Raw genomic sequence first — 22,595 nt, 5'->3', positions numbered from 1 at the left:
TTGGAGACTGCATGTTCTCGCTGTGACCCCCTGCACATAATTTGGGAGTGCTGAAGCACTTTGTAGTCTGCCTATGAAGACCCACCAAGCGCAGCTGTTATGGGAGGGAGCAAATTGCATTTACTGGCAAGCAACGTCTTCCTCTGCATCACAGCCCTATCAGATGTAAACAAATTGAACCTGCACTTCTGGGGCATAAATGGTTTCAAAACTCCCACCTGGGATGCCAAGCAGATGTCTGCTTGCATGAGCACCTATCAGCATGTGGCCACATGAGACCACTGGTGACAGCAACGCAGTTGCAGCATGGCTCCTGAGAAGAAGCAGTTCTGCTGCCTGAAACAGCCAATGAGCTCCTCTGTGTTTGCCACAAAAAATATAGTTCCCTGCAATAGCTGGTGTTTTTCCAGGATCATTTATCAGACATATTCATGAAGGGTCCCACAGTAGGAAATAGTGCATCTCCCTCATCACTTCCCATTGCTGCTCCAGTTCACTGACCACACAACTATTTAAACAAAGAGATTGGACTTACGAGTTCACACACAACACTACGATGTTTTTCCACAGGTTCCTTGTTCCCACCACTTTAACAATGCAGACTTTCTTTGGTCTCCTGGTGATTTCCTTTTCCAGCTCTGAAACAAACCAAACCAGTATTATCATTTCACTGAGGAGAATGAGAAGGAGAATATTTACTTGTGAACTAAGATATCCTGAGGGATGCTCTGGAGAGCAGAACACTATTGATTACATTAGCAGGAACCATAAAAATGGTGAACTGCCTGCCTAAAGTCCAGCACAGGTTCCTCCTTTTCTTCCAGATTTCCCTTCATCTTCTTGGGGCAAAAGAACTAAGAACTCCTTCATACTCCAAACCTTCTTCCAGTTAAAAATGTGTAAGTAAAGTGGGAGTAGTATGGAGCTTGACCCCCAAGAAGCATGACTGCAAATTTCTTGAAGAACTTCAGGATTCTGTTAATTTTTAAACCCCTCTACAGGGAGGACTGCACTCATGCAGCTGAAGCTCTGCTCCCTTTGTGCAATGCATACCTAAAAAGCCATGGAAAGGACTGGAGCTCAAACTCATTTTTCATTATAATCTTCTGAAGTTTGCTCAAATGCAAGTTTAAGAAGGAAGTGGCTAGGACATTATGGCAGCTCATCCATCTTCTACTCCATTTCCTTTTCAAATATTTAATTTTTTTCTGATGGATGTCCTAAACTTTAAGACATTTCCTTAAAGAAAAATCATTGGGCATCAGCAGCTGTGGTGTCTTTGCATTTTATAACTAAAGCCCCACCATGTACTCCCAGTGCTGGGCAGCTTCAAGTGGGCTTTCCTTTGCAATGCTGAAATAACACAAAAGCCTTACAAATGTTGCATCTGATACCCTTGTTGGCATGGGACAACAATGAAGGGCACTGCTTATTTCCCAATTGTCATTAAGTTAGAGCTTGAACACCTACACAAGCGTGCCAAACCAGCCCCTGTTTCCAAGCTACCAGATCAGTAAGCAACAAGTCCAATAAAAGCAGGAGAAGCTGTAGCTATAAAAAAGCATCACAGAAATAATGCCCTCCAAGAGCACAGACTAGGTCTGTTTTTTGGTGTAAAGGCTTTCCCTGCTGCTTTCTAGCCTGCCTATGTTTAAATGGAGCAGTGTGGCCCTGCTGTGAAGGGTGCACGTGTTCCCTTCGTGCATGTGCAATGATCTGAGGTGTCCTCAGTTGCCCACAGTGGCCTGCCCTAACCTCTGCCTTACTCTGCTGAATAGCAACTTCCTGAAGAGAAGCAAGACAGCAGAAAATAAAAGCAAGCTGGGGGATGGGGGGGGATGGGGAGGCGGGGCTTAAAAAACCAAAAAAGTCACCTGAACTTACAAACTAAACAAAAACCACATCTGCCAGCTATTATTTGAAAAGTGTATCATAAAAAGAATACATCAAACAAACACTATTTACATGTAAATACTGGAGCTATTAACTGCTCACAGGTCACTCCTGGTCTTCTCTCTAGAGTAAGTACTGGAAATGCTTCTGACAAAAGCAGCAAAGGGTATTTTACTTTAGTGATTCTACTTAAGCAGAATATTGCTATACTACTTTCCTTACAACCTGATAATGGCCATTTCTCCCCAAGACCTATGCAGCATGAAGCTCACAAAAGCAGAAAAACTGAGGAGGAGCAAAAGAAGAAATTGTTTAAATTAATATTTGTATTACAGAAAACCTGTTCAGGCTCAGCAAAGGATTAGAACCATATTAAAATATAAGTGATTAAAAATAATGGAACCTAATCTCAAAGAACAAGGTCAAAATCATTTTTGTAGCAAGATTATAGGAAGGAACAAGTGGGAAAAAAATAATTCAGAACAATGGAAGCAATTAGAAAAAACATAATTGTAAAGCCCATAACTGAGCCCAGGCCAAAACTTCTACAGCATAAAAAGTCAAAGCAAGCACTAGAAGAAACAGAAAGGTTTTGAAAGGCTGTTGGTGGTTTTTTCTATTTCAGCTGAAGGGCAGCAATGAAAATCACAACCCAAACAACACATATTGCACAGATTTCATGTGGACAAAAGGCTTTACTCTCAAAGAATGACCATATCTGGCATATAAAGTAAAATATCTCATTCTCAGCCACCAGAAGGTACATATGCCATATTTTTCAGATTTTCTTAATCCGATAGGGTTTTTTGTGTGTTTGTTTCTCAGAGAAATTGTTACTTTTTTCTTTTCAGGACAGAGAATAGACTTATTTGTAAATACATGCTGTATAGAGCCACAACTCAATAAAATTAAGAGAAGCAACACTCAACTTGGCTACGCTTGTATCTGGAACCAAATATTATTTTGCCCTCCACTCCTGCTCTGCTCATACACCAAGGGTTCCTACAATACATATGTTCTTTGTTTATTGTCATGCATCCTTCTCATGTGCCCTCAACCCCCACTTTGAACCCTTCTCTTAAATCAGTGCTTCTGAACTAGTTCCCATCAGGTGTTTTTCACTGAACTGCTAAAGGCTCGCTTGGTTATGTGAACTGTCCAACACCTCCTGTATCTCTACAGTGATGATCACACATGATAGTGGAGCTCACCCCTTCTCTACCCTCCTCATGCAGCAGTCTTTCTGCAGTGGACCCTTGCTTCTGCTCTGACGGGGATTATACTCCATGGGTACATCACAGCAATATAGAAAATGGTCTCGATTCCAGATGTAACAGCATTACAAGCATTAAAAAAAAGGGGGGAAAGGGAGGGGAGAAAAAGGAAAAAAAAGGGAAAAAAGAATCTGTCTCAAACCCTGCACCCAAGAATGCAAACAGAACCTGGTTTTTTTTTGAGAGCCTTGTGACTCTAGCAGCTATTTACACCTCCATCCCCTTACGATGTTGTTAAAACTCCAAATATGTCACCTGCTTTAGATGAATGATTTGTCTCCAAATCTCCAACACAATTCATCTTTCTGATGGCTTTCTCCCTCCCTTGTTTCTATGAATACTAGTGAGGTATTCACCAAAAATCCCCACTGCAAAATCAGTGACTTGCAATAACCAAAATATCATTCCAATAGGAAAAAATAAGCTATGTGGCTTGCAAAAAAATCATCAGCTACAGAGCTGGTTCTCACAAAAGTGACCTGCTGTCTTTGGAGGGAGCCTGTCTGCATGAAAGGACCTGCTCTGACTTTGATGAGCATCAGGAGAGTGACAGCTTTCAGGCTGACTGACTACATAAGTCAACGTTAAGATATCAAAAGTCAAGCCAAAGCCTATTAAAACCTCATGGAAGCAAACTATTACTCTCTCAGGACTAACACCAGAAAAACTTGCTGTACTCCCAACTTACTCTTTGATTTTACACTCAAGTCACCAATACAGAAGGAACTTGCATTAAATGTTTCAGTTTTGATTTACCAAAAGGGAGAGTGTGGAACATAAAAATCTTTCTATCCATTTATTCAGAGGCCCCTAATAAGTTTTCCCATACTCCAGAGCCCACACACACTCTAGGCTTCCTATTCAGGGACTCAGCAGGAAAACTGTCAACAGGCTAACTCCTTATATCTCAGTGGAAATTAGAACTATTCACAGATTTTAAAGTCTCATGGGAAGGGGTACCCTACCAGCTTCCAAGTCGCAACGTTACTGAATTATCATGGGACCCTCTGCATTTTAGGAGTATGCCTTTCAAAATCAGAAAGCATCTTTAAAGCCTTCAGAAGAAGCCACCCATCTCTGCATCACTTGGCATAGACAAAATGGACAAAAGCCCAAATCAAGCTGCTGAAAAATTATGTCTAAAATGACAAGTATCCTGTGGTGATGGACTTCTGTTGGATTTTTCTGGGTACTATATGATACTGTCAGCAGCTCTTTGAACATGAAAAGATCTATGGAAGCCTAGCACAGAGACTCAATCAATCCCTGGAGCATGACAGCTCTTCAGCAGGAGGTAGACCAGTCCAAAACACAGAGGTGAAGAAATCTATTCTCAGGCAGGCAGAGTTACTGGCACACAGGTTTATTTATACCTTCCAGGACTTTTGTCCAGCTCTACACAGAAATTATAGCCATACACAGAAATTATGTGGCAGGTAAAATACTGACTGATGGGCAGAGAGCAATAAGGGATAGAAAAATAAAAATCATAAGCGGATGGCAGGACATTAGTCGTGGGATTACTCATCTTATTTAAAAAATTAAAAATCTTGTGTAATAATGGGAGTAGGGAGCTTGGCAAAAACCTCAGATATATACCAATAAGGTCTGCTGTCTGCTGGTAAGTACAATGCAAATGGTCATCAGAGGAAACTGGGTGAGCTTGATATCCAGTGTGTGGCAAAAGCAAGTGAAAACGTGAAATAAAATGAAAAATTCTCAGTGATGAAGGGGAAATATTTCTGGTGGAGGATAAGCAAGAACTGTGTTGGACTTGGTTATGTACTACTTGAACAAAAATGACTATATGGCACCAGTTTATTGCAGCCATGAGGTATTTGCAATTTAGACAACAAAATACTGGAATTCTTTTACAATTCTGATCATCAATATTTGGGAAACTAAAGCTCAGGCAAGCCCATTTATAAAAGGAGAGGAGATAGAGGAGAACTTCATCTAAGTACAGGAATAGGGCTGCTCTGTTCTCATATAGTATGTAGGAAAAGAGATATAACTAACACAGGCACAGACAAGAGCAAATGGGAAAGGGAAAAAAGAACAAACCCAGACATCTATAGTGTATTTGAATCGAATGCTAAAATGTATCTGCAGTACAAGAGGAATATGGAGACTGGGATGACCTTCTAACAAAAGCACTGGACATAAATACTAACAGCATTTAAAATGAACCTCCTTTCATGAGAGCGACTCTCTAACTCTAGGACTATAACAGCTAAGGACTGATTGCAACGATTTATTTCAATCCTGTATTTCTAATTACATTCAAAAAAGATTGAAAAGTCACACGTAAGGTTGCTGTTGCAATCTTCAATTGCTCTTGTGCATTATGATACAGCATTTAGATGATCACACATTAGTTTTTCCCCCAGAATGTTCACTGCAGTCATCCAAGGGACAGGTATTAAAGACATCTCTGCCTTTCCCATTCAACATGTAGCCTCATTATCCAAACTTCCCAGTGAGTACAAAAAAATCATTGATTTCCTTAGAGACATTCCTACAGTGCTGTCAGAATATACATGTATTTCATAAATGCAAATGAAATAATCTCTACCGTCTTCTTGTAAGAATAAGGGCAAAGATTACTGTTTTGCAGGCATGTAGATAAAATAGAGAGGATGTGTGTCCAGAATGAGAAAAAATCATGCAGCATGTAAACCTCTGATATAAATGCTCCCATCTTTCCACAACTTGAGTCCCAGAATTACACACTAGAGACGGACACTGAAGAAACTGTGATCAGTGACAGCACTGAAAGGGTTTGATTCCAGGGAAATCTCCACCATTGTACAAGAACATCCCTGACAGACCCAGAGAGCGAGTACAGCTCTTCAGGAGGTATTCAGCTTCATTTCCCCAACACTGTCCTCTTTCTTTCTGCAACCCTCTGCCTCATTCACTACACACCTTCCAAATTCTGCAACAAATGAGGAACAGACAACAGCTTCATTCCCACATCATCGTCCATCCTATGCACTGATTCGTCCATCCTATGCCCTGTGGAAAAAATAGGTCGTAATCATATTATTAAAGGCTGTATCATCATGCCTTCGTGCCAGGAGGCCAAGCAGGGGTTGCCCAGGCAACCTGACTTCTTTCATTTCCCAGAGCATGACTTGTCAATGCTTACATTCTTCTAACATTATCGGTGTTAAAAAAAAGGCCCCAACAATAACATAAAGAGCACCTCCAATGTCCCTGGGTGGAGCTGAGGCCATCAGGAGGTTGTACCCACACATGCATTGCTGCTCTCTGCTGTGGGAGCTATGGACAGAACCGCAGCAAGCTGAGAAAGCGACTTGGGCAGCAGGGAGGGGTGAAGCAAACATTTTAAAAGTGGATTTTGCAAAACAGTTCTGAGACTGAATCCTTGGGCCTGACAGCTTGCTCTGGAAGGAGGGGGAAACAAATGATTGCAGCCCTCTGGTCTCCATGCTCTAGCTCTCCTCTCTTCCTTCTCTACAGAATGTTCTTCCTCCATTACTTCCCCCCAGTCCCTTGATACCCTTGCCTCTTTAAGTCCCCTCCAACTATCTTTATTCTTTGCTCCCACAACTATTTAAAGTCTCTTATTTCCTCTCTTTCCTGGCCACTGGTCCCCTCTTACTGCTCTGCACTTCCACTTGGTTCTCGAGGTCCCCTCCTACCCTTTACATCCACATCCAGACTCACCAGTCCCCTCCCCTCTGGTGCCCATGGGCTGGGGAAAAGCCAGCATGGGCTTGCTGCCAGCCCTCTGCACATGGTCCCTGCTCTGTAAAGCTGGCTCTTCTGGCAAGATAGGTAGCACTGTGCACAAAGAGCCAGTGTGCCAGTGGGGCACAAATCAACAGGCTGGAATGCAGCCAGCGAGAGTCTGCAGAGGACTCAACTAGTGAGAAAGGATCATTCAAACTGAAATAGAGGCTGACAGCCCCCTCTTCTTTATTTTTTTCCCCTTTAAATTTTCTAGCATATTTGGCTTTTCCCAGTGGCATCAAAAGGCACATTCTCAGTAGAGTGCACCCTTTTTCCCCTAATCCCTCCAAAACCTGATACTTCAGGTATCAGTACTACCTTTGCTAAGGATGCAGTCAGGGCATGCATGGGCTCTCCTTTTCCATTACTGTCGACCCAGCCAGGAGAAGAGGACCTAGCTGACCAGTTTTATTCTTGTTCATCATTCTCGTGTACAGCACATCCTGAAAGAGTTGCACAAACTCCAACAGTTCCTGCTACTGGACAACAGGCCCAGCAGGAGAAATCCAGACTCTCCTGAAACTTATTTAACATACAAGAGGACAACAGAAACAATTGGCTGGGTATTTTTTTAAAATGTTGAGATGGAAATCTCTGTGGCTGACATACAGCCCTCAGCAGCACCTTGAACTGTTTTAACTACATTTCCCACATCCACCTGACCACCCTCTGGGAGCTGCATGGAACATTCAAGTTTAGCACCATTAAACACCCAAGAAACAGGATCTGTCAAAGGATGAGATCTGGTAGGTTTGTACTTCACTATCACATGGAATCACCTGTATTATGAAGCCAGGAAACTTGCTTTTCTTCTCCAGCTAATACACTCTTCATCTATCACAAGCTTTAAACCAGTAGTGCAGTGAAAGGTGTGATGGTCTAAGGATATGAGTAAAGCTTTATAGGGAAAGAGTCTGACTTTTGGACATAAGGCATTTTCACCCTTCCCTCTGCTGTTTTATCCAGTGGAAAAGGAAAATGCATATAATTACATAGATCCAAGTCTCATGCTTAGGAAAAAAAACAGCAAAACAAAACAGAAAAATAGCTTATGGTTAAAGAAAACTAATGACAGCATGTTGTTCAGCAGCAAGAAAGGTGAAAGACAGTTAATTTTTTTTTTCTTCAGAGGGGAACTCCCTGAAAACCACAGCTTTCCTGACTGCACTCCACACACATACACACACAGAGTACTTATCACCACTGTACGCCTTCACCTTCTCCATGTTGTGTCCTGCATGCTAAAGTACTGGCATCTATTTGGGTGCTTTACCTTTGCTGTCCACCTTTTGTGATTACATCAATTTCTCTAAGCGTAGAAGAGAATTTTGGGAAGCAACAGCTATAATCTCTCTGCTCACAGGAGCACCTCTGGTTTCTGTTTCCATCCAGAGACAGACAAAAAGGAAGCTTTATTTTTCAGTCTGGCCAAGCAGTTACATGTTGAGGAGCACCTGAAATGTCTCCCCACACAGGGGAAGCCAAAGAGAACTGCACAGGGGTGGGCTTCCATGGAAGCATCACATCTGACACTTGGGTAGCTACTGATACAGCAGTGTCTCGAGGGGAGCATTTCCAAGTGCAGCATTTCCCAGGACACCCAAACATGGCAGGGCTGGGTGCTGGTGCAGCCAAGGCCAGTTTGCAGCAGACAATCTGTTCCAGGCAACAATCAGACCCTTCAAGCCCACACAAAGAAAAAGAATGCATTCTATAAAAATAATGAAAGCCACCTACAGTGCAACACACTTTTAAAAGGTGTGAGGATGGTTGGTGCTTTAGGATTTCCAATTCCCCTGAACATCCTTTTTTCCTGTTTGTTAAACAATCTTCATACTTCCTTACATTTATAACACTACAGTCAAAATGACTGTCCAGCAGTGCACCAAAATGTATGTTTTGTTCTTATTCTACAGGGGAACACGGGAGAGATGGTGAAGTTTCTGGAGAAACTGGTAGTGAAAAACCTGTACTGAATTAATATTATCAAAATATTTAATTTGCTCATGATTGAAGCTGACTTTTTTTGAGTAATGCTTTGAAACATTTGTCAACAAAATTCAGCAAGCCTGTTTTAAAAATGACATTTCAATATATAGTTGAATAAAAATAATTTCCTTGATGCAAAAACAGATTTAAACTTTTATTTCTAAAAGAGGGCAAAGTTTAAAGCCAACTTGTGAAATTTTGAGTCAAAACATACTAGGGGCAATTTAACCAGGTCTAATTCATCTACGTTTCTTAAGCATTATAGAAGAAAATGCAATCACATGAACCCAGAAATCTCATTATAAAGGCAAATTATTCCTGCCCAAAATCACAAGGTATACCAAGCACTCAAAATTAAAGCCACTTAAAGCTGCTGAGGAAAAATATCCCTTTATGCAACCAACATTAGCCCTGGGACAGGTTACTGAAGATAAAGGCAATGTAAATTTACAACACTCTAGACTCCTATCAACATCCCTTGACTCACTTCAATTTGTTTGCCATGCAAGCACACTTTCACTCCATCTTGCTGGCTGGGCACTGCCCATCAGCTGCCACCCTCATTTTCTCCTGGCAGGGGTTGTTACAGCCACTGCTGGACCTTTCAGCTGCAGCTGGATCACTGTCTGGACTTTTTGTTGTTGTCTTTAGAGACAACTCCCAGGAGAGCACTGGTAACCACTCCAACCCAAAGGACTGTCAAAAACAGCAGATGAATTTTGCTTCCTTTTTTTCTTCCTCCCCACCTCACACATGAGCCAACTCCCCTTGGAGCAAAGAGGCCTTATAGATGGTTAGTGACACTCTCCACTACAGGCAGTGTAGCCAAATGGACCAGGAAAAGTTTTCAGCGGGCAGTGGAAATGGTGTGATTTTTCAGAAAGGAAAATCAGCCTGCTCATTTCAGGGAGAGCAATTCAAAATTAAATTTTCTTGCATCCCAGAAATATTTTGTTCTCTTGAACTCTGCTTCTTTTTACTAAGGAACTCTCATCAAGTGCCAAAACAGGTAAATATGAAACTCCTGTAACTCCTGTAATGATCTGTTATATCGGATACACTAATTTGACTGGTGTGTATGAGTAAAATTACAGTGGGATTTTCAGCTGGAAGGGACTGCAAGTGAGCAGTTTATCATTTAAATGCATTGGGAGTAATTCAATCACAGGAGGCTGTTACAACAATGCAGCGAGGAATAATAAATAGCAACACAATGGCCCCTAACTAGAGCAAAACAGTTTCCAGCCCTTTCAGATGGAAAACAAAGAATAAAACAAATCACAAACAAAAATCCCTCCACACAGATAGGAAAGCTCAACAATGCAATCGAGGGAAAACAAGGGATATCTGCATCAGGCTCAATGGTATCCTTTGTCCCAGACAAGTACCTGTTTTTTACCCATTCCACGCTAGAGCAGCTATGGGCATGTTTTACAGTACACAAGAGCAGAGAAAGGGTTCCTCCTCCTTCCTAACCCTCTGCAAGATACAGGGCTGCAGTTTGATCACATTCTTAATCCTACTATTATCCTGTCCTCACTCAGACCATCAACACCCCCATGCATCCAGAATGAGAGGGGTGGGCCTTTCTTCAGAAGTTTGTAGTTAATCTCATTTAATTCTTTTGATATTGCTCTTCTCTTACTCTTCCTACAGAAATGCAGCTTCCCTCCAGGGCTGCATCAGAAAAGTCTTTAAGTGTGGGGCTGCAGAAAGAATATAAAGAGAAAAAGTGAGGGAAAAAATAACAAAAAAACCCCAACAATATTGTCAGCAACAAGGAGGCAGAAATGACCATGTTCTGAATAATTTATAAATTGCAAATGGTGTTGTACTGACAACGGCTATATCTAAATGTATTTGCAGGCAGAGGATCCATAGTATCAAGATGTCAAATAATGCTGTTTTTTCACATGAAAGGGGGTCCCCTACTTAAACAGGAGTGTACTTGTACCATGAAACTGCTGAGAAAGGTAATCAGTCACAAATAATAGTCATAAAGCCATTTTGACATTTTGCATTTCTCCATGGGCAATATAATTATACATGGCTTAAATAAATCCCTCCCACACACAGTTGTGTCTTCATTATTTTCCTTAAAGGAAACTCAGGTAATTAGTTTTTTCTTTCTCCTAAAATACATTTTATTTCATCTGCAAATTCAAGAAGCTGACTGACAAAAGCCAAATGTAGGAATTGGTTAGGAAACTCCAAGGTCAATTGTTGGCTCAGAGATCCACCATGGCCCAAGATCCATCATTTACTCTGACAAAGATCTGCAAAAATGAGGGGTGGGAAGCAGATCAACAAGTTAGTGATGGCTCACACACCCCTAATGTTTTTCAGAACTTTACCAGAAAAATGGCATTTATACTGCAAAGCCATGTTGTGTGCTGTAGATCCAGGAACTGCAATCCCTGACACACAATTACATGCAAGCCAGCTAATTAACACCGGTGCACTGACTGCACCAAAAATCACACCAGTGACCTGGGTGTGTATACCAGAGATCCTGAACTGGGCTTTTCATCCCTCAGTGACAGAAACTGTTTTATTCATTAGACACTGATATTAATGGTCTTCTATTCTGTATGAATCCTGTTCCAGCACTGACTGGTACCTTTAACACTGACTGACAGGAACTACAGTTACCCCAGAGACCTTTGACAAGGATCAGACAAGTGCAGAAGCATAACTTCTATTCCCTGGCTGAGGCTCCCCTGCAGCCCCTGAGGTCTGAGCAAGTAGTGCTGGAAAAGTGGGGGAAAAGTTTCCACCATTTTCTGATGAGTGGGTAGTCTGATACAGATTGCAAATGACAGTGCAAAATGGGTGTTTATGGGCAGAATCAAGCTTGTGAGAAGGAAAATGGGAGCCTGAACCAAATCTGACAGGTGCACTGGCAATATAAAGATCCAGAAGCTCCTTGTCTTTAACACACACACACACACACACACACACAAAAACAGAGTCTCCTCTGCACAACAACCCTCAAGACAGGACCTTGACTATTTCAGTGTCATTTCTGGTGATGAGGGGAGCCAGCTCTTTCTAACAGCATCAGTAAACCAAGGAACTGATACTTCAGACTCAAGCAAAATCTGCACCCTACCACTGTCATTTGCAGTAGCCCACCACCCCTAAAGCAGCATCACTCAGATGATGCAGGAGAGGAAAGCAAAACCACTCTTGGAGCAAAGCTTTAAAGAGAAACTCTAATGTGGTTTAAATTTCCCATGGGGCTGGCACTTTAGAATAAAGGGTTTGAGTGCTGCTGCTTCTCCAAACCAACAGAGTAAGTGTTGGGTGATGGGCAGGATCCCAGCAAGCAGCTTCTTTAAAACACAGTTTCCAGAGGCACATAGAGCTGAAGGCGCACTCTTGTAGCCATGGTAAAATTCTTCAAGAGATCTCTCTAAAGACACACGGCACTGCAAGACAAGACTATAATTACTAGGACTGTTCAACAGGCCATGTAGTTTTTAACACAGTGCTGGAGTTTGGAATGGATTTTCAAGAAAAGCAGAATGAACGAACGAACGAACGAACTGAACGAACGAATGAATGAATGAGATGATTTACAGGCAATAAACAGATAATTTAATTCTAGGCAGCAATGCCACGTGCTACCTTTAGAGAAGAGCTGAGGGATTTGCAGCTCTCTGTCCAACTCACCGGGCACCACTCCTTTGATGTCGCTTTCTGTGCTCATCCTGTTCTTGTGAGTGAACTGAAGGATCAGTTCCTTGGATGCCTCAAACTGTTGTGTAGCCATCAACCACCGAAGAGACTCTGGGAAAATACTTTAAAGAGGGAAAACAGGTTAGGGCTGCTTCCAAGTTTCTGTCAGAGGATGAACTGATAGAGTTTTAGCTGCTCATCTAACCACTCAGAAGCTATGTAAGTATTTCAAAATACAGAAGAATAATTAATTAAACAAAAAAGAGGGAAAACAAATTCAGAATGTGCAAAATTATGATACTTTCTTTTACCTTGATTCACAAATCATAGAGGAAGTATCCTATCATGTGGAAATATGGCACATTGGAATTTTATAACATTACAGGTGCTCTGTCCATTAATATAACTTGAAAGAAATGAGAAGAAGAGGCAGCGCTGTCTGCAATAGACATTTACTGCCAAGAAGGGAATGAATGAGATGTGCAGTTCACACATGGTAATTCAGACCAAAGAAAGAAAACAGCTGACAGAAGTAATTTGGGTTCTCTTTTAGAGAGAGATGAAAGAGAAGAATTACTTCTTAGGATGATGAGCTTCCTCTACTGAAGATAGTATTTTGTTAGTTGCCTTAAAAATGTATACATGCATACAATTTAAAAAGTCTGTTTTCCTTCCAGGTGTTTCAAGTGCTGATATTAACCAGATTAATGAGCTTAACTGGTCACTCTCCCTTTTTTCCAAATGAGTTTATTTTAATACAAAACCAAAAGAAATGAACAGCTCTTAGAACAAGCCCCCAAAATCTCCCATACTGCTATAGACTTGAAATCTTTCACATCTCACTGTAAGTATATTTTTTTTCATGCTAAGACCTTGTTTTTACTACTCTTCTAAAAGATCTTACTAAAAACAAATTTAACAACTACTTTAAACTTCAAATATTTAATAAAACCCCAAAATTCCTTAATGAAGCACTGATCTTTGCTGTGGATGCTGCCCAGTTCTTGTACTTCTAAGCAGTCAATTGCACCATTATTATACTATCTCTTAGGGCTGATACAATTTGGAAGACACCTTAGCAAAGCCTCCAGCTGAGACAGAGAAAGAAGTTTTGGAAGAAGAAATAAAAAGGAGAGAAATCAGGTAGACTGCAATCTAAATTATATTAGCCAATGAAAATGTATAACAACTATGATGACAGCCATTCAGCCTGATGGCTTATTTACTACCCCGTGTGCTGCACAGATGATTTGGCACATCTTCCAGCAGAAAGTCTTGTAAAGAAAAAGCATTTTTTTGAAGTACTAAGAATTTTTGGAATGCAAAATCTCTGCATGCTTGGGCCTGGAGAGGGCACAGCCTCAGCCACCAGGCTATAAGTTTTAGATTTTCCACAGTCTGCTTGCAGGTTCTGGACAACAAGTCCTGTGATGACCACCCACACGCAGGGAAAGGAAAGGAGACAGGGATGGGCATCACAGGTAGGGGACAAACATGTCTCTTATCTTCCGGCTCCTGCAGGTTTCTAAAACTGGAAGTGCTTAAGTCTAGCATCTTTCAGGTGCTCCATCACTCAGTGTGAGCAGTGAGAGGTTCCTTGGGGACACTTAAAAATCTGTGTGCTGCCCTGAGTCCAGGTCATCAGTCCAGTAACATTCAATAAGAACTCCCATGGTCACAAATTCTCAAACAGTGTGACACACTAAGTCCGGTTGCACCGAATGGACTCTCATGGCCAGAGTAGAAGTCACATTCAATAAATCTCACTGCTAGATGCAAAAGTGTCACTTATTGAGCAACAGGAATGCAGGTTCTTGGGCTGCTGGTGATAAATGCACTGTCTGTGGAAGCACACACCAATAACACTTGAAGTATGAATAATGCAGCCACTGACAAATGCATTAAGTTGTGAGATGACTAAAAGTAGTCACAAACACAAGCTTGCTTTGTGAATTTCCTGAAGATGCATCTGGTATTGCTGAGTGTTCAAGTCTTACACAACAGGTGGTGAGAGAGGAGATAGGTGCAGCCCATCAGTGGTCCTAGGATACAAAGGTGAAGTCTCCTCTGAACAAATTCCTCAATTAAGCTACATTTATAATGTTTTCTTTGAGGGAAGGGAAAAGGTAAAGTTACAGACAATGTCATTTCATGTTTAGGTTGGAATTTGGGTGAATTCATCATTAGCATATGTGGGGGTATGAAAAGTAATACGAATTTTTTAACTAATGTGACAAAGTTCAGGTTTTGGCCACCTTTTGGGTCATTCTTTTGGCTTACAGCTCCCATCAGCCGCATTGTTTCAAACAGGGCTTGAACCACAATCCTTCTGTGCCACTGCATCCTTTGTTTCCTGTCTTCCTTAGAGCAGTACACCCAGCTACCGCAGTGTTCCTGCTCCAAGGTGTGCAGATAGTTTGTCCCTGGTGAACCACAACCAATGCATGCACTCTTTCCTGCTGAACTTTGGTTTTCAGCATTTTCCTCACATAGCTGGTTGATAGTCTGCTACCTCTTCCATCAGCAAGGAAAGAACAGGCGGTGGGGTAGGGTTAAACTCTCGTCTTCTGTTCCGCAGCTGTTGCTGCTTGGAAAAGGAGAGTGGGATGACTGGAAAGCACACCGGAGAAAAAAAAAATCTTAAGATTGAGAAATCCTGAGAGAAGGATTTCACCAGGAAGATACCACATGCAGGTGGAAGGAAAACTGTGATTCTGTGCAGATGGATGGAAAATAGATGCCCATGGAAAGGCTGTAATGTGTCAATTAGGGGTCTGCCCCAAGTCAACAAACCCTGTTGTTGCAACTTTGTGCCTCGGTGCAAGTAAATCCTACCTAAAAGTACCAGAAAAGAACCAGCCACATCTTCTTCAGTTTTGGTTAGAGTAAAGCCGGAGTTTATTTCAAATTATTGATACCTTTACTGACATTCATGGCATCATCCTGTCTGGAGCTTCCTTTGCTAAAGGGAGAAGAAATAAGTCTCTGTGTAACTGGAGCTCCCCTTCCCCTATGGCCTAATACACACCCACATCCACTTGAAGGGAGCCTATCTTCTATTGAACGGTCTCTATACACCTGTCACAAACCCCTGTGCCCACGTCTGGCTTACATGGGTGCCTTTCTGCCCTTCCAGAATTACCTAAAAGCCCAGTAGGGGGGTCTGCTCCATACTTTTGTATCCAAGCCCATCTGTCCATCCTTCTAAGATGAATCTGCTGCCCCTCCCTTTTCCCCCACCTGTACCCAGCTTTCCAATCCACTCAGCCATGCACCTCCTGGGACTGTGTAGCCTGCCATGTGCATGTGGCCGACAGAAGAACAAAACAAACAAAGGTGGGAAGATGGCTAAGCTCCAGCCCTGAGGGGACAAACAGCACTCTCACAGCAGGAGATGGAAGTAAAGAGAGTGCAGAGGAAGGAGGAGGCAGTGCAGGGGCTACTTGCAGCATCTGCTATTAGACTCACTGCTTTGGGTACATGATGGGGAATTAACAAGCAGTACAGTTTTCCAGTTCTTTTATTATCAATCAGTTCGTTTTCTTCCTTTATCTGTAACACATGCTGCGAGTCCACGTTCCATTTGGAAGGAAAGAAAGAGGTAAAAAATGGTAACACTTCCCAGAGAATATGCAACAGATGGAAGCGAAAAGCCTAAGAGAAAAGTACATACTGTGCTGACAATATAATTAAACTCCAACCAAGGTTCAGTTCTCCAAATGCAAAAACCCTGGGCAACACAAATCCTGATCCTCTTGCTGTTACCACTATTTATCAAGTTGCTATGTTCCGCAATATATAAGAGGAACTTACTTGCTTGGTTTGCCTGCCATGCCCAGCTAAAAAGCCACAGAGCTCTTTCAGATTACAGAATAATTTTTAGCATTTCCCATCCCTTTCAATGTCACTCAGGAAGGACCTCTCAACAGGAATGTGTGAGACCCTGTCAAAGCTACCTGGAAAATGTGTGGCCTCCAGAAGACTGTTGGGGAATGCCTGTTCTCCATGCCATCCCCCATGTTCATTAGGAATCTCCATACTACTGTACCATCCTTTTGGACACAAATGTCTGTAAATATTCTGTTTGATATTGTGTTTTATCCGGACATCAGGTATTTGAGCTGTTACTATATTTCATATAGTAATGCCCACTTTATGAAGATTTGAAGCAGACCAGCATGTATATCACATACAGCAGGTAACGGAGGGAAGAACAACTTCACAGATTAACAAAAACATCCTTCATTGTTCATCAAGATTAACACTGTCAAGATGAGGCTATGTAAATATTATATGTTGGAATACAGGAGTAACTCCCCATCTCTGCTGACATTATCTTGCAAGGGACTTGTAACTCTCCTGAGTGCACATTTTGCCCATGCTGAGGCATGTCTACCTTGGGAACAAGCAGTGAAATCCCCACTGAGGGTTACCACCTTCAACACAGGAGGGCTCTGTAGGGAGTTACTACAAAAAATACAACTGTTACATACTGTAACAAGCTTTCACATGTTGTAACTTGTCAGGCATTTCAAAACTCGCAGCCTAGCTCCCCATGGTATAGAACAAGCTTGGTCCTCCACGGAATTGTGGCCTTTTTCCTCATTTTTCTCAGTGTACAATAACTAAATATTTCAGACTTGTTAGTGTTCTTATTGTTTTGGTTTTGCACAGCATTGCTCTCATAAACCTCTGTTGTCCTATGCCACCACTGCGTGTCACTATTAAGACAGAGCAACAAAGAAAGATTTTTTGGAATGTGTATAAAGTCATGGTGGAGATGGACCTGGCATTATTCCGAAGGTGAAAGCCATCCTGCTTCTCTCAGAACAGCCGTACCAACAGCCACAGACAGAGAGGAGTGGGACCAGTTGGGAGTTGGGAATTCCTTGCAGGAACAATGCTGGGCCATGGCCTGCCACAGACCAGCCACCCAGACTGCAGCATAGCATGGGCTAATTTGGGCAAAATCAAGTCTCATTTCAGGGCTGACTACCGCACGTACACAAAACATCCAAGTGTGCTTGTTCCAGGGCTGACAGATGTTATTTGTAACTTGGATCAAAGAAACAGTGTCAGTCCAGAACTGCAACACAGGTGTTAAGGGAAAATATAGCCATACAGTCACAATCTGACAACAGCTAGGCTGGGATGTGTCCTCTCAAGAGCTAGTTTAGTCTTTAAAGGGGAAGTGACAGGCAGAATAATAACAAAGTACAAGTTCACCTCAGTGAAAGGGGGCTATCTCCCAAGTGCCCACCGTGTTGCAGGGTGCAGAATATGTGCATGCTACAGCAAATTATAAAGCTATTCTTTCTGATTTCAAAGCCAAGCCTTTGCACAAGGTGAATGGAAGAACAAAGGGAAAGGCTCATATGTGTTTTGAAGTGTGCACAATTCCCAACAGTGCAGCATCTCCGAAGTCCAACATCAAGAGCTCATTGGCAGCAGGAAGAAATACTTACACCCAGTAAAAGAGCATCAGCAGGAAGGGGCAGATGATAACAGCCTGGAGGACCTGCCAGTCCCTGCAGAGGGCAGCCAGCCCTGGCATGAGGAACTGCCCTGCCATCTCGATGAAGCTCGCCACCATGGTGATCATGAACCGGTGCCCGGGAGGACAGAGTTCTATCCCTGAAACACAGAGTACACAGACAATCAGCCCCCACCAGCAAAGACATCCCCAGAGCATCTCTAGGAATCCTTAAGGGAGTTCATGTCCTTCAGGAGCTTTGGTCAAAGCTATGCAGAATCAAATCAATTTTGCTTCCTCCCAAATTTAGGCTCTAGAGAAGCCCATTAACAGCTGTCTGTGGTGCAAACATTGCAACTTTATATACCTGCTGTTTTCCCATTGCCAGATTTCCTTCAGTCTCTGCCTAGGGAAGCATTTTACCAAATAATGTGGTATTTATTTTTTAAAGGGAATGTATAGTCAAACACAACCCAAAGATCTTGGGTCATGCCTTTTCTCACTTCTCAGAGACACCACCTGCCTTTCCAAACAATATGCTGGGAGGAGGAAGAGCAGAGTTCTCAGCAGGATGCAGGCTCCCAGCTCAGATGGGAAGCCACCTGCCCACAGCTTAATATGCACCGACTCAGCCAATTCCAAGCTGGATTTTGCTGAGCGTGTTGTTTCTGGGTTTGTGTTTCCCAATAGCTTATCTTGATCAACTTTCAAACAAGCCAACTTCCCATCTGTCTTATCCTGCCCTCCATCCTTCCTTTTGCTGTGGGGCAATTTACCACCATCACTGGCATCTTCAGTTGCCTCAGCTGTCTTGTCACAAGTGAGCAGATAAAACTCAGTTCACTAGATCAAATTATTTCCTTAAACCCTGAATTCTGCTATCTTTATGCAGACAGAAGATGAATTTATCAGAATCACAGTCTAACAACAAAATTTTTAAAAGTCACAGAAGAAATAGCAAACACAAAAATTGGACTGGCCTGTGGAATTTTTTTCACCAATAAGATTGCAATAGAAGCCTCCATTTCATATTTCCCATTTGCCCACATTCACTTGCACAGACTAATACTTTAGTTCAATAAACCTGCCACAAATGTTGTGTAGCACTTACTGGAATGCTGATGCAGAAAGAGGCCTGCAAATATTCAAGATAAATGCTGTCAGCATTGTTGCTTTTCTATGGGGTGTTTTCTTATGGCGGTTTTAAATTAGAATTTAATGGTCATTAAACTTTTAGTTGAAAAGCTGTAAGATAATAGTAAGAGATGATAGCTGTTCCTTCATTCACTCTCTAACCCGCAGTTTGCATTTATCACTGTAATGCAAATTTAAACTAACTGACCAGCTCGTAGATCACATGTAGGATTAAACACACACATTTTGCTCCCTTTATTTTCAGCCAATACAAAAACTACCAATGGATTTTTGCCAATATAAAAGGAAAACCTATCTGTTGTCAGGCAGCCCAAATTTTCATTAGCCTAACCACAAACACAGCAGTTTTGGATACGAAAGAGGGAGAAAAAGCCCTCAAAGACTCTCACATGCTACAAAAGGCTTTCACATTTTAATTTGGTAAACAAGATTAAAACATGGAGCTCCTTATGACATTAATATGGTTTCATTCTTACTAATGAAGTATCACAAGCCTAGGAATTTTTTTTTGTTCTATGCAAAGAGGTCACTTCCGTTTTAATTCTCTAATCTCCAAATATAAAGTGTTTGTTTGTTTTTCTAAACCTTAAAGTCACAGTTACTCACACTCCAATATTCCTTCATTAAGTACAAGCTAAAGTTTTGTTGCTATAGAAACGGGAAGTCTGCATTAGATATGTAAAGCTTTGGCATTTCAATTGCATTGCTCAGGTTAGTATCAGGTAAAAATAAAAATAACCAAGATATCAACTTTCACATAAAGTCAGGAAGAGGTGATCAAATAATAAAACTACATTTTATTAAGCCAGTGGCGCACAGTAAAAAACTCCACATGCAGTAGTTATTCATTGTATAGAAAGGAACTAGCTTCAGAGATTGTTTAGCATGTATTTTCTTCTCTGAATTATCACATGCATATGATCAGTTTCTGACCTTTCCTCTAAAAAAGCTGGAGATGACAAGAAAATAATCCCTGCTCTAGTTGGGTGAGCATGACTTTCAAGCAACACCAGCAGCATATGAAATGTCACATCTCTGTTGAAATGTTTTACATATTAGGACAGCAGACTGACTTTCCAACATATCTGGCTTCAATTTTATATGATAAAAGATTCGGCACTGCAGTTTTTAGCAAGCATCTATCAGTCAAACACTTTCCCACCTCAGCAGCAAAGCCACCCTCTGCAGCAGCCTTGCCCTAGCAGCAGGAAATGCACCCAGCTGGTGCTCACTGGGGTCTCAATGCACCCAGGCACCAGGTCCCTGCAGCTGCAACAATTTCCACCCAGTTCACATGACAAAACTACCAACTCTGACAAAATCACTACAAGACTCAGATTAGCTTTACCCACCCATGGCAAATCAAACAAGCAAGCTCCAGCTCCCTGAATCAATAAAAAAGTTTCCCCCTCAATTACTTTGTGGAGCATGGAGCAAACCCTTGTCATACACACTAATCACAGAAATTACCATCAATACCAAAAACTCCCAGATATATCCATTTGCTCTACTTGGAAAATTTTGTGTGGAGACACGCATGTAAAGGATTTTGCTTCCTTGCCCAGCATTTCTACTCTATGCAGCTCAGTAAGAGCAGAAGATCCAACTCAGATACCTAATTTCCCTAAGTTCTAGGCAAGTGATCGTATGGGCAAGTTGAAACCTGCATGCAAAGCAGTATTGGGGCAGTGAAATCAGGCATGCTCAGGACACGTGGGACAGACTGTCTCACAGTCAATAGGCACTCAGCAGCAGTGGACAAACAAGCTGGACCCAGACAACCCCTAAGGCAAAACTGCTCCACAGGCTGCAAGCACAGCCCAGCCCGAGGGCAGCTGTCTCACCGCAGGTGTGATCCAGACCTCGGTCCCACAGGCATCCCAGGCACAAGGCACTGAGCACATGAGACTCCTTGCACATCATGTTGCACCTCCCCTCTGGCTAGGAAATGTGGAAACTGGGTCCTGGGGCCAGACATGTTATGCCCACGAGCACTCAGGCTTGCTGGGGTGTGAGTAGGGAGCTACTGCAGAGCCTCTGCAGTGCCCTGTGGCTCAGTCCCACTGCCCTGTGCAGGGAGTCACTGCCCTGGGCATCAGCAGAGACAGGCAGGGTAAAACCACAGGCCAGAGGACAGGTTAACCAATGCAAATGCAACAGGCACTGGTGACAAGAAGTACAAGGACTTTACATCAGAAAGGGCAAAATATCTTTGCTAACAGCTTCTCTTCCTGGCACTGGGATGAACAAACTGTGCTGGTATTCCTTACAATGGTTTTTCAGGCAGCCTCTTCTGAAAAGAAGATGGGAAAGTGAGATAAAATCAAGTAAATATGCCACCGCCTGACATCTGAAATGTTATCCTCTCCCCTTTCCAGCTGTTTTTTCTCTCCCATCCTCTCCACCTGCAGAGGTGTGGTAGGAGCAGTCTATGAACATACAGACAGGAGACTAGGAAGAAGTGCAGTATTATTAGGTTAACATGAGCTCATGTAGCCACAGAGCATGGTCCTGCATAGCCCACCTCTTCCAAATCCCACCAGGCAAACTGTCACTGTCACGGAGTGACTAAGAGCCACATCCTGTCCTTTCTCACTCGATCTTGCACTTGCACACTGGTAAATGATCTGTTTCAGATTTCAGAAACCTTCTTGTTTGTCTTAAAAGACTGACATTTATTCTCAGAATATTTGCACAAGGATGAAAGGCAAATACTTCTATTTAACAAATATAAAAATGAAGAAGTCATTTGCAAATAGCATATCAAGAGGAAAAAGAGTCTACATTGCACTGCTTGAACAAGTCTCTAGTATTCACTCACCCATCTCCAGACCCAAAACACAAAGCAGCATTTGTTCTGCAGCCCCAGTTTTAGATCTATCTGAAACCACAAGGTAGTAGCTTTTTGTGCCTTTCCAGTGCTCTCTCCCTGCCCAGTTTCCATCTGTGAGCCACCAAGACTGTAATTATATAGGAGTATCCCTTGGAGAAAATGGTCAAGACAAAGCACCTGAAGTCTGGCCAATAGCATTCACGCTGAAAAAAATCCCCAAGGGGACAGTCTGATTCTAGATTCACACAAACAGTTGCACATTATATTAAAAAAAACCAACAAAAAACCCAAATTCCCCAGTTTCTGTCAGTTTCCCCAATATTACTGCACACCCAATACTCTTAATTCCTTCCATCTAAGCACCACCCTGAGATGTTCCTCTGCTTCAAAAAGGAGGAAAAAAATGACACTCAAGTGAAAAACAATCATAACTTGAGAAGAATTCTCTGGCAACATAGCTCTAGGTGTAAAATGTGAGACACAGAAATTCCCAGTGGCAGTAACAGCCTACAGCACCAAGGCTGTGTTTGCCTCAGCC

At 42.2% G+C, this 22,595-nt stretch overlaps 1 protein-coding gene across 4 annotated transcripts in view; it reads right to left on the bottom strand.

Moving 5' to 3' along the window:
• Positions 1-22,595, bottom strand: part of SLC22A23 (solute carrier family 22 member 23) — a 108,519-nt gene that overhangs the window by 16,490 nt on the left and 69,434 nt on the right. Inside the window, exons 4-7 of one of the 4 annotated variants that reach the window (XM_033082348.1) lie at positions 18,062-18,230; positions 12,546-12,718; positions 6,096-6,185; positions 536-638 (exon numbers count right to left, since the gene is read on the bottom strand). In XM_033082348.1, coding sequence (XP_032938239.1) covers positions 536-638; positions 6,096-6,185; positions 12,546-12,718; positions 18,062-18,230 — 535 coding nt within the window. Of the gene's footprint in view, positions 1-535; positions 639-6,095; positions 6,186-10,542; positions 12,347-12,545; positions 12,719-18,061; positions 18,231-22,595 lie in introns of those variants that run through there. The other 3 variants (XM_033082359.2, XM_033082368.2, XM_033082377.1) reach the window with 3 other exon arrangements.

The sequence above is a fragment of the Catharus ustulatus genome, chromosome 1, assembly GCF_009819885.2.
Source record: "Catharus ustulatus isolate bCatUst1 chromosome 1, bCatUst1.pri.v2, whole genome shotgun sequence".
Lineage (NCBI taxonomy): Eukaryota > Metazoa > Chordata > Aves > Passeriformes > Turdidae > Catharus > Catharus ustulatus.
This window is presented reverse-complemented; position numbering and strand designations above follow the sequence as displayed.